General features: G+C 39.7%; 1 protein-coding gene across 2 annotated transcripts in view; it reads left to right on the top strand.

The window, feature by feature from the left end:
- The window catches only part of lca5 (lebercilin LCA5), a 95,380-nt gene that overhangs the window by 65,541 nt on the left and 16,291 nt on the right, over positions 1-13,548 (top strand). Inside the window, exons 6-7 of one of the 2 annotated variants that reach the window (XM_063040331.1) lie at positions 1,889-2,016; positions 11,470-11,620. In XM_063040331.1, the coding sequence (XP_062896401.1) occupies positions 1,889-2,016; positions 11,470-11,620 (279 nt within the window). Of the gene's footprint in view, positions 1-1,888; positions 2,017-11,469; positions 11,627-13,548 lie in introns of both variants that reach the window. The other variant, XM_063040330.1, reaches the window with a different exon arrangement.

Below are 13,548 nucleotides of genomic sequence, written 5' to 3'. Positions count from 1 at the left end.
AAACAACACAAAAACTACACTAGGCTACAGACCTACCCAGGACTGCATAAAGTACACAGAACAGTGCAGGCATTACAATAAATAATAAACAAGACAATAGGCACAGCGGAGGGCAGTAGGTTGGTAGTCCGATGGCTTGGGGGAAAAACTGTTACATAAGTAAACAGCTGAATAGCGGCGTCAGGGATTCTGTCCGTTTCTGTACTCCTGCCGAGTATTTCGTTGGAGGCAGATGTAGTCCAATTTAATGTCCATTGGAGAGCAGAATGGACGGGAGAGCCAGCCGGCTAGGGCTTGCTTTTTTCCTGGCACAGAATCCTGTCCGCTCACCTCGCTTCCGCTTCCTCGCACACCGCTTACGACATCCCCACCTCCGGCCACTGGCATCAGGCAACTCCGAGGCCTGATTCTCTCAGCAAACAGAGGTTGCACAATTTAACCAGCAGATCTTCATGAAGGTTTGTTTTTGGGTGCTCTCTGTATTGTAGCAGTACCTGGTGATGGTAGATAGCCACTCTGTTATCCATTGCCCTAAACCCTAATTGTGCCTTAAAATTAAATTAAAAAAACTAAATTAAAATAGCACCAGTTCCATAAGGCCGCTGCTGCTGTGCCGTGCCGCCTGCTGATGCACCAATGTACAAAAGATGACTATCTGGAGAATTAAACTATCATGAGCAGCATGAGCTGTTTCATTGCTATATTTAGTGTACTATAGTTAACATAATTTTCCCTCTGTAATCTCCAAATTCTGCATGTCATTTCCAAATATAAAATATGATGAGCTGTCAGCGAACAATGGATTAATAAAACAGACTTGCCCTAACAACTCACTAGAATTCTAATAATTCTCAGAAAATTCCAAGATAATTAATTTCTTGAATTTTGATTTCATGTGCATTTTATTTAAAGCCATACTAAATTGGGAGGTGAATTCTTTTAAAACTAAGTAAGTGTGGAGTGAGGGAGGAACCTACTGAAGCGATTTGAATAGACTGTGTGTATGGTTTCTGTATGTGTAAAACAAAATCCTGAAAAGCAGAAAATAAGGCCACCTCTAAATTGCATTGGATTTTAAATATTTGCATAGAGAAACAGTGCTATCCCGAGGCATAATTAGGTAATTCCTCTATTTGTGAAGTTTACTGACTGCACAATTTATTTGAAGGAAATTGAGGTGAGGGAGATATTTAACTGAAAATCAAAACCTGCAGATGCTGTATGTTTGAAGTGGAAACTGATAATTCTGGTAACTTCCAGCAAGTCGAACAGCAACTGTGGTGGCGGGGAGAAAGAGTTAATATTTAAGGTTAAATTTTTCATCAGAACTGCAGAGGTCATTTGTAATACAATTTGTACAATAAAAGCTCTACAATTGTGCCACTTAATCAGGGTTAAGCCCAGCTGCCTTTAGTGCAACTCTTTATCAGTTCAGCCACTTACTCAGTGTTGTCACTGTATCGGCTTTGCATTTTTCAATGCTGCCCCTCTATTGGCTTGGTTTACCCTTGATGCAGCCTCTCTGTTGGTTTGGCCACTCCCCAGTTACTGGACTATGATAATTACTAGAGCATGCTATATTGTAAACTATTAGATAAAGCTTTTACTATTAATTCTCTGCATTTCTGGCAAAAAAAAATACTGTGCTTAGGTTGGAGAGAGTGCTGTTTTATTTCATTAGTTACTATTTCCATTCTTGATAAAATATATTTTGAGTAAATTAACATTGTTAATTGTAACAAAGTTTACTGTAATCTGACCCAGTTGGTTGGACTGAGTCTGTTTTAAATGTATAATTGGAATTCTTATCCACCATCTCACAAATGATTGACTAGTATAAATCAGTTGTAGATGCATTATAAATTTTTTTTTTCCCTGTATACTTCAGCAACACCATCTAGTACGGTTAAAGGAGTACAGACTGAAGAATATTTCTTGCCCTCAGTATTTCCAACTCCACCCCGAACAACAGGCGGTGAAGAAGAAATGAGGATAAGAGGAGACTGTTCCCAAGCGGTATGTTTAATGCTGTATGTGTGTAACAAAACAATTGAAGGGGATGATATCATCCCACTGGGCTATGTTGAATTTTGAAAATGCCTAACGAAGATTAAAAACAGAATTGCAGAAACTGGAAATTAAAACAGAAAAAGCAGGCAACACTCAGCAGGTTAGGAGATGTATATAAACAACAAAATAAACCAGTGCAAATTGAGAGAGAAAAAGAAATGTAGTCCAAGATGGTGTTAGTTTTTCAGGTTGTTCAAGAGCCTGATGACAATTGGGAGCAATCTGCTTTTGAACCTTGAGGTGTAGGCTCCTATGCCTGTTGCCTAATAGCTCAATGAGAAGATGGTGTGGCCTACATGTTGGGGATGGTTCCTTCTTGAGACACAACGTCATGTAGGTGTCCTTAATAGTTGGGAGAGCTTAATCCATGATGGAACTGGCTGAGTTCCTGTACATTGGAGTTTCCATACTAGGCAGTGATGCAGCTAGTGAGAATGCTGTAATCTGTAGAAGTTGTCAGAGTCTTTGAGATCTCAAATCTCCTTCAACTTGTGTGTGTGTGTATATATGTGTATATGTAGACAGGTAGCTGCACCGTCTCATGGTTGCATGTCTGTACTGGTCCCAGGATAGATCTTACAAGATGTTAACACCCAAGAGCTTGAAGCTGCAAATATATCATGAAAACCAGTGCAAGTTCAGCTGACTTCCACTTCCTAAAGTTCACAATCAGTTTCTTGGTTTTGCTGACAGTTTGCAAGGTTGTTGTATGATGCTACTCAACCAGATGACAACTATGCTGTCTTGTCACCCTCCATGATTCTGTCAGTAGTCATGTCATCCATGAATTTGTAGATGGTATGAAAGCCATGTTTAGCCACGGAAAAAGTACAACAGAGGGCTAAACATGCAGCCCTGAAGTGTGCCTGTCACGATAGTCAATGAGTGGGGATGAGTTTTCTAATCATTGTGAAGAAGTCGAGGATCTGAATGCAGAGGGAGAAACGGAAGCATTGTTCTTGGAGCCTATTGATAAGTTTTGAGGGGCTGATGTGGAACATCAAGCTGTAGATAATGAGCCTGACGTATGTGTTCAGGTTATCCAGGTAGTCCAAAGTGAGAAGAATTATGTGGTTAATTTTCCAGAGACCCTGTCCTCTGAAGTGAACTGAAGCAGTTTCTACATTGTTACTTGAAAATTCTGACTTCGGCTAAGATTGTGTTGCTGGGTCCTAAACATGGAATTAAAAGTTAAATTATGGGTTGAACATCCAGCCAAGATGGCTCAACCAGAAGTGAATTTTAATCAGTGTAGTGGTTGGTAAATTTTAATTGAAGAATGACTAAATAAAATAACAATTTGGCATCAATAACAGCAGCATGAAACTGCAGGATAGATGGTAATAACCCAACTGGTTGTCTTTCAGGGAAGAAGAAATATTCCTTGAAGATTTGTTGAAATCAAAAAAAAAATCTGTATCAAGAACTATAAATAAATCCAGACCACCATTTATCATTGATTATGCTCTGAAATGCCTTGGGGATAATCATCAGTGGACAACACTTGCCAGTCTTGCAAGATTGGCAAACAGTTAAAAATAAGAGAAATGTTCAGGATGCTTCAACACTTTTAAGTTCAGTATGGCCACAGCTGTTCAATATGGAATTTAGGAGAATTCACACAGATTAGCTGGCAAGACATTTGCTAAAGTTTTTCTAACATTGAGACGAAGCTCTAGGGTAATTTAAACTTATTCTCTCAAAGATGTAAGATACTTTTGCACCTGCAAATTTTGTTACCCACTTGCAGATGATATGATCACAAATCTCGAGTGAAATACATATAAAAATTGATCTGACCCATTTTCCAATTCAACACCATATTCAAATTTGCCTAAAATTAATAATTATTAATCAAGGTACAGTGGATTCTGGTTAACTGGGACATAGCAGGTGACCAGTAGATTTCAGCCCAATTAAGCAGCTACCCCAATTAGCTGAAGTTTCAAAGAAATAGTTAAAAAGGTATTTAAAAGAAAATCAAATTACCATATTACTGAGTAACAAATTATGCATTTAAATGAATCCAGAACAAATTAGACCACCAAAACTAATACAGTACTATAAAACTATGTATTAGTTCCTAATAGTTATCGACAAATGAATTAATCTAGTGTATGCTACCATGTTCTTCTGATTGATTGTAAATAAATAAAACCAGTGCAGACATCTGGTGAAGATAATGGGCTGCCTTCAAACAATACTTTCGATGATTGCATCCTCCAAATCCTCATTTTCATTGTAACATTCAAAATGATCGATACCTTTAAATGCTTTGTAGTACCTATCTTGTTGAAGTAATGAAATTGTTTCATTTTCACTCTGAAATAGGTTTGAATAAATTTATTTTATCTTATATACTTTTACAGTTTAATCAGCATTGGATTTCTCTAAAGTAATTTTCCAATTGATTTCTTAACTTTTGCTTTATATTTCTATTCTTCTATTTCTGTTTAATTCTGAGCTGAGACAGTAGACAAATTTTGAAAGTGAATCAGGCATGTATTTCATTTTAATGTTTTTCTTACACCACAGCAAAAGTACTCTGCATTTTGCTATGGATAAACATGCCATTCTACATCCCGAAGAATTAGTAATGAAATGTTCATATTCTAAATCAATAAACTTCTTCAAATTGCAGAGCTAGAGTTCGTTGTTTTTCATGCCTTTGTTTTTTGCTGCATATCTCCAACAGAACAGCGTTGTTTGGGTTAAAATCTATCTCCTGAGGTGATTCATCAGGAGCACTAAATCATTTGTCTCCAGAATACAGTAATAAAAAGTGAAAGAGTTGTACTCCTCCCTCCCCCCACTCCCCCACTTAGAAGAAATGCTGAAAATATCTGAAATTATGACATTTTCCCATGATGTTTGAAGTTCTTTTTAAGTACAATGACCCAATCTAATGGTTTACAAAAGTTATCCTGAAGGATGTAATGTGGTTGTGGATTTGTAGTAAAACTTGTCTGTGATTGGTATGAGTATCCGTCGTGCGAAGTGTCCTTCAAAACTGGCATTTTTTTTGGACCTTATTTTGAGAGCTTGCTTCTACTTCACTTTTTTTTCTACATCCTTGATCTTGTCTGTCTGCTTCACAACATTTCAACCTACTACATAACTTGACCATCTTAACAACTCACTTCCAATGTATTTCACAGATACTACACGTGTAAACTCCCATACAGTTTGTTATAAATAAATAATGTTCCATTCAGTTCTCTGGTTCACTCTCCCATTCCCACAAACTATTTCCCTTCTCGTTGTGCAAGCATCTAACCAAACGTTCCTTCAGATGAAGCAATGATTTACTTGCAGTTCTTCTAGTATTTGCAAACTGTGCTCACAATCGATCCCCTCTACATTGGAGAAACCAAATACGGACTGGGTGATCACATTATTGCGCACCTCCATTCATTCTGTAGTTGTCTGTCACTTTAATTATCCATCCCTTTCCTACCTTGGCCTATTGGTCCGTGGTCTCCTACGTTATTCTCATGGTGCTCAATATCAACTTGAACAGCATATCTGGGCATGTTGTAGCCTTCCAGACTTGAGAATGAATTCAATAATTTCAGTCTCAGATCATTTTCAAGATATATTTTTCGGATTAAATGTTGTGTCAAAAGATGTCGTCGTAGCTTTTTATGTGGAGAGATGCATTTCTAATGGCTCTGCTCTGCTGAGAACCTGGCCCAAATTTTTGCCATCCTGCTACTCACTGCTCTGTTAGGAACCTGATGTGAACCATGTCTTCCCTGTTGCTGTATGCCGCTGTGCCAGAGAACTAATGCAAAGACCGCAATAAATTACTCCATGACTCATTGCAGATAAGCTGCCTGTGATGTTGGGCATGAAGAGTCAAGTGGTGTGGCTGCTCACGGCTTGAGGGACAGGCCTCGGGACTGCACCCTTGCTGGCATGGTTAGTCCAGGCAGTTGGTGGGGAGTGTTAGCAACGTCTTCATGCATTCATAGATCCTACAGTCTTTTTCATCACATACTGAATGTGTTGGAAGCTACTGGCCCTTTTGCTCTTTGTTTACCTACGGTGCTGTGAGGCCTTACCATAGAAAAATCACCAGGTTCAAAAGAGCTGTTCTGGAAATGAAGGATCACAGCCTCAGAACCAGCAGTCATCCATTTTAGGACTAAGAGGCACATAAATCTCAGAATTCAAATTGGGAATCTTTGATATTCTTTACCTTCTGGGCTTCAGAAGTTCACTTATTCAGTATATTCATGGGTGACATCAGTAGATTTATGGATACTAAGAAAATTAAGGGTATATGTGGAGAGCCTGTGGTAGAGGTAAAAGATCAGCTATGATAACAAATGGTAGAACAATCTTTAAGAGTCAAATGTTCTATGTGCTGGTACATTTCTTTCCTGTCTTTCACAGGTCAAATTTTTGAATATTTTATGCATGATAATCTTTGGGTCTGCGTTTTTATCTGGCTTCTTTCTGATTTTCCATCTTCCTTTTCTAAACTTGCCTTCATAATAAGATCAGTGCTTTGCTCACTTAATATTATCCTAAATAAACTGCTCAGCACCCAGCATTCCTCCCTGGCTCTGCTGGCTGAAATTGTTTAAAATGATCTCTAGTTACTGTAAATTCTTCTTTCAAATCTGTGATCATCATTCCTCTCCTTGAAAAACAATCTTTGAATCTCTTTGAAAATCAATGCCATCTCCAATATCCTTGAAGACATACTTCAGATTATATGGCTCCCAAATTTGTGTCAGTTTTATCCCTCTTTTAATCCTGCCTCTGCCATTGCATTGAAACACTCGGATCATGGTATTTGACATTCCACAGTATTCAACATTATATGTGATTCTGGTAAAGGTAATTTTTTTTATCCTTTATCTTCTCAACCTGCCTGCAACTATTGGTTGTTTGTTTATGTCATCTTAAGCATCTGTCTAATTTACCAGTTTGTTGGTACCACATTGATCAGCTTCCATTCTCATTTACCCAATTCAAGTAAGCTAATCTCACCCACAATAGTTTCTTTACCCAGATCTTTGCTATTACCTGTTCTCAAGGATCATTCTTGACATCCTGATGAAGGGTCTTCACCCAAAACTTCAACTGTTTATTCATTTTTCTAGATGTGGCCTGGCCTGCTGAATTCCTTCAGCATTTTGGGTGTATTCCTCCGGATTTTCTGCATCTGCAGAATCTCTTGTGTTATTCTTGACATCCCCCCATTTGTTATCCACATGTTGCCTGTCAGGAATATCATCCAAAAATATAGTTTTCACTTCTACACAGTTAACACCCAACAGAATGTAATTCTTCACAAACAGGAGAAAATCTGCAGATGCTGGAGGAACTCAGCAGGCCAGGCAGCATCTATGGAAAAGAGCACTGTTGACCTTTTGGGCCTAGTCGCTTCAGCAGGACTGGAGATAAAAGATGAGTAGATTTTAAAAAGCTCGGGGGGGGGCGCGGGGTGGCAACAAGGGATCGAGAATCACAAGGTGATAGGTGAAACCAGGAAGTAAAGAGCTGGGAAGTTAATTGGTGAAAGAGATACCAGGTTGTAAAAGGGACAATCGAATAGGAGAGGACAGAAGGCCATGAAAGAAAGAAAAGATGAGCGTGAGAGGGAAGCAATTGGCAGGCAAGGAGATGAAGTGAGAGAGGGAAAAGGGGATGGGGAATGGTGAAAAAGAAGGGGTTTTCACCATTTCTCAGAAGTTTGAGAAATTGATGTTCATGCCATCAGGTTGGAGGCTACCCAGACGGAATACAAGGTGTTCTTCCAACCTGAGTGTGGCCTCATCACGAAAGTAGAGGAAGTCATAGATTGACATAATCGGGGCCATTCAGGGACCCCAAACAGTGCTTCCAGCTGAGGTGACACTTCACCTGTGAGTCTGTTGGGATCATATGCTGTGTCCGAAGCTCCCGGTATGGCCTCCTGTATATTGGTGAGACCCAATATAGAATGGGATACTGCTTTGCCAAGCACCTATGTGCTGTTCACCAGAAGAAGCAGGAACTCCTGCTGGCCACCCATTTCAATTCCAATTCCAGTTCCCACTCCCATTCCGATATGTCTATCTGTAGCTTCCTCTACTGTCGAAATAAAGCACACTCAGGTTGGAGGAACAACACCTTGTATTTTGTCTGGGCAGTCTCCAACCTGATGGCATGAATATTGATTTCTTGAACTTCCTGTAATACCACCCACCTCCCTTCACCATTCCCCATCCCCTTTTCACTCTCTCACCTTACCTCCTTGCCTGACCATTGCCTCCCACTGGTGCTCCTCCCCCCTTTTCTTCCTGCCATGGCCTTCTGTCCTCTCCTATAATATTCCCCCCTTCTCCAGTCGTGTATCTCTTTCTCCAGTCAACTTCCCAACTCGTTACTTTACCTCTCCTCCTCCCAGTTTCACCTATCACTTTGTGTTTTTCCCTTCACCCTCCCCCCATCTTTTAAATCTACTCATCTTTTTTTTTTACCCTCCAGTCCTGCTTGAAGGGTCTCAACCCGAAATGTCGACGGTCCTCTTCTCCATAGACGCTGCCTGGCCTGCTGAGTTCCTACAGCATTTTATGTGTGTTGATAATATAACTCTTCCTCTTCCTCCAACAATTGGTGTTGAATGAACTGGAATTTTTGTTTAAGTACTGGGACAATCAAAGTCACAAACATCTGTCTCTGTCATAAGCTCTGTTTCATCGTCACTGGTACCATTCCTTTGTTTGGCAAACATGTATTGAAGTTATTAGTAAAGGCAAAACTAGGACAGTCCAAAGCACAACTTCCCCATATTTCCTGCCTAGTTTTAAACTGTATAAAACTGCATCTACTTGGAAAATTATACTTCATTGAGGAGCGATCAGTCAGAGTGTTGGTGGTTACCATAGAACATAGAATAGTACAGCACAGTACAGGCCCTTCGGCCCACAATGTTGTGCCGACCCTCAAACCCTGCCTCCCATATAAGTCCCCACCTTAAATTCCTCCATATACCTGTCTAGTAGTCTCTTAAACTTCACTAGTGTATCTGCCTCCACCACTGACTCAGGCAGTGCATTCCACGCACCAACCACTCTCTGAGTAAAAAACCTTCCTCTAATATCCCCCTTGAACTTCCCACCCCTTACCTTAAAGCCATGTCCTCTTGTATTGAGCAGTGGTGCCCTGGGGAAGAGGCGCTGGCTATCCACTCTATCTATTCCTCTTATTATCTTGTATACCTCTATCATGTCTCTTCTCATCCTCCTTCTCTCCAAAGAGTAAAGCTGTAGCTCCCTTAATCTCTGATCATAATGCATACTTTCTAAACCAGGCAGCATCCTGGTAAATCTCCTCTGTACCCTTTCCATAGCTTCCACATCCTTCCTATAGTGAGGTGACCAGAACTGGACACAGTACTCCAAGTGTGGCCTAACCAGAGTTTTATAGAGCTGCATCATTACATTGCGACTCTTAAACTCTATCCCTCGACTTATGAAACCATGAAACATCATATAGAATTCAAATTGTAAGAAAGAAGATATTTATTTTATGTGCCAAGTACTACATGAATTATTTGTATACAATGCCTATAAAAGTATTCATCCCCCTTGGAAGTTTTCATGTTTTATTGTTTTCAACATTGAATCATAGTAGATTTAATTTGGCATTATTTTACACTGATCAACAGAAAAAAGACTTTTGTGTCAAAGTGAAAACAGATCTCTAGCAAGTGATCTAAATTAATTACAAATATAAAACACAGAACAATTGATTGCATAATTACTCACCCCGTTCAAGTCAGTATCAGTTGGTAGCAATCACAGCCTCGAGTCTGTGTGGATAGGCCTCTATCAGCTTTGCTGATCTGGACACTGCAATTTTCCCCCATTCTTCTGTACAAAACTGTTGAAACTCTGTCAGATTGAACAGCCCTTTTCAAGTTCACCCACAAATTCACAATTGGATTGAGGTCTGGACTCTGACTTGGCCACTCCAGGGCATTAACTTTGTTTTTAAGCCATTCCTGGTTAGCTTGACTTTATGCTTGGGATCATTGTCTTGCTGGAAAACATCTTCTCCCAAGTCACAGTTCTCTTGCAGGCTGTGTCAGGTTTTCCTCCAGGATTTCCCTGTGTTTTGCTGCATTCATTTTACCCTTTACCTTCACAAGCCTTCCAGGGCCTGCTGCAGTGAAGTATCCCCACAGCTTGATGTAGCCACCACCATGCTTCACAGTATGGTGTGTTTTTGATGATATGTGATGTTTGGCTTATGCCAAACATAGCGTTCAGTCTGATGGCCAAAGAGCTCAATTTTGGTTTCTTCAGACCATAGGACCTTTTTCCAGCTGACTTCAGAGTCTTCCACATGCCCTCTGGCTTTCTCTTTGCCACTCTCCCATAGAGATGCGACTGATGAAGCACCAGGGCAACAATTGTTGTATGCGCAGTCTCTCCCATGTCAGCCACTGAAGCTTGTAACTCCTCCAGAGTTGTCATAGGTCTCTTGGTGGCCTCCCTCACTAGTCCTCTTATTGCATCGTCACTCAGTTTTTGAGGACGGCCTGCTCTAGGCAGATTTACAGCTTTGCCATATTCTTTCCTTTTCTTGATGATTGACTCCAAGGGATATTCAGTGACTTGGAAATGTTCTTGTATCCATCTCCTGACTTGGGCCTTTCAGTAACCTTTTCATAGAGTTGCTTGGAGCATTCTTTTGACTTCATGGTGTATTTTTTGCCAGGGTACCGACTCACCAGTTACAGATGTATTTTTACTACAATTAACTGAAGCACCTCGACTGCACACAGTGATCCACATTTAACTATTTATGTTACTTCTAAAACCAGTCGGCTGCACCAGTGATGATTTGGTGTGTCAGATTAAAGGGGGAGAATACTTGTGCAATCAATTATTTTGTATTTTATATTTGTAATTCATTTAGGTCACTTTGTAGAGATCTCTTTCACTTTGACACAAAAGAGTCTTTTTCTGTTGATCAGTGTCAAAAAAAGCCAAATTAAGTACACTGTGATCCAATGTTCTAAAACGATGAAACATGAAAACTTCCAAGGGGGCTGAATGCTTTTTATAAGTAAGTGAGGTTGATTCAGTATTCACTTATGAAACAAAGGTTATCCATAGTATGATGATTGCAAACTGAGGGTAATTATTTGTTTGTATTTTTTATGATTTATTAAAATTTGTGTAATTTGAATCATGAGCATGATTTCAAAATTAGTCTTTGACTTTAATCTTAATCTCTAAGGAACTATTTGGATAGTACTCGCCCCGGAATTGGAGATTTAAATTAGGGAATCACATGAACCTGTACAGAATTACTCTTTGCATCAGAAATCCAATACACTCTTCTATCCACTAAGCTTTTAATACTATAAATATGTCATAATAAATCCCTTAGATACAAGAACACCATGACAGAGAGACTCTGGGATGGACAGAATGTCTAAGACAAGAGGAGATACAAGAAACTGTGCAAGAATCGGAAGAGAAGCTGAAAAGAGAAGAACAACAACACAGGTTGGAGTTAAAAGTGGAGAAGCTCAGGGAAAGTAAGGGTATATGTTTATTTTATTAATATTTGCAGTAAAATGGAAGATACCCAAGGGATTGACTAAATCCTGGCTTCTAAAAAAATGTTTTACTAGATTATTTCAAAATTTAATGGATAGTATTCATGTAAGGTTATCTCTTAATGCTGCAATTGTGTCATTGCCAGCACCAAGTGAGTAATCCTAGGTTTCATACTTTATATAACAGATATGCAATATGCTACCTTCCCAAAATTTTCATGAAGTAACATCTGTGAATTTTGTATTTCATTCCTGCAATTGTTAGTTCTCTTAAAGAGAAAACAATGTGTTTGGTTCCTTTTACTCCTATAACCATTCAGAGCACTGAATACAATGTGCAGTCACCTCATTGTGTAGCACAGAAATAAAAGTCAGTTTGCAAAATCAAACTGCTTGAGGCACTGATTGGTCATCCCTTGGATAGTACATGGAAGTGAACATAGAAGGGAGACATTCAGATTTTAAAGATGGGTCAAAAGAACCTATTCTGAAAATTGTTTTTCAAGGTAAAACAAAATAAATTTATATAATGTTTTAAAGATTTTGGCAAATTGTATACTTTGTGCATATTCAGTGTGCTCCTGTAAATTGTTTTATGATATCCTATGTGACATCCTACAAGGTTGCTGCTGTAGATAACATAGAACACTACATTATATGTTCATTTTTTTAGACCACATTATTTTCAAGAGGTAAATGTTGCATTAAATATAGAGACAGATCTGAATTTGCTACTGATATATCCTCACTCATGCCACTACCAGAGATTCTGCTGATATGTGTTTGAGGATATTTTGATCGTTCTGAATTAGACCATAAGACAAAGGAGCAGAAGTTGACCATTTGGCCCATCGAGTCTGCTCCGCCATTTTATCATGAGCTGATCCATTCTCCCATTTAGTCCCACTCCCCCGCCTTCTCACCATAACCTTTGATGCCCTGGCTACTCAGATACCTGTCAATCTCTGCCTTAAATACACCCAATGACTTGGCCTCCACTGCTGCCTGTGGCAACAAACTCCATAGATTCACCACCCTCTGACTAAAAAAATTTCTTCTCATTTCTGTTCTGAATGGCGCCCTTCAATCCTTAAGTCATACCCTCTCGTACTAGACTCCCCCATCATGGGAAACAACTTTGCCACATCCACTCTGTCCATGCCTTTCAACATTTGAAATGTTTCTATAAGGTCTCCCCTCATTCTTCTAAACTCCAAGGAATACAGTCCAAGAGCAGACAAACATTCCTCATATGTTAACCCTCTAACCCTCTCATTCCCAGAATCATTCCAGTGAATCTTCTGTGTACCCTCTCCAACGTCAGCACATCCTTTCTTAAATAAGGAGACCAAAACTGCCCACAGTTCTCCAAGTGAGGTCTCACCAGTGCCTTATAAAGCCTCAACATCACATCCTTGCTCCTATACTCTATTCCTCTAGAAATGAGTGCCAACATTGCATTCGCCTTCTTCACTACCGACTCAACCTGGAAGTTAACCTTAAGGGTATCCTGTACGAGGACTGTACCGTTGCATCTCAGAACTTTGAATTCTTTCCCCATTTAAATAATAGTCTGCCCGTTATTACTTCTGCCAAAGTGCATAACCATACACTTTCCAACATTGTACTTCATTTGCCACTTCTTTGTCCATTCTTCCAATCTATCCAAGTCTCTCTGCAGACTCTCCGTTTCCTCAGCACTACCGGCCCCTCCACCTATCTTCATATCGTCAGCAAACTTAGCCACAAAGCCATCTATTCCATAATCCAAATTGTTGATGTACAATGTAAAAAGAAGTGGCCCCAACACGGACCCCTGTGGAACACCACTGGTAACCGGCAGTCAACCAGAATAGGATCCCTTTATTCCCACTCTCTGTTTCCTGCCAGTCAGCCAACGTTCTATC

Source organism: Mobula hypostoma, chromosome 2 (assembly GCF_963921235.1).
Source record: "Mobula hypostoma chromosome 2, sMobHyp1.1, whole genome shotgun sequence".
Taxonomy (NCBI): domain Eukaryota; kingdom Metazoa; phylum Chordata; class Chondrichthyes; order Myliobatiformes; family Myliobatidae; genus Mobula; species Mobula hypostoma.
Note: the sequence above shows the minus strand (reverse complement) of the source record. Positions and strands in the feature narration are given on the sequence as shown.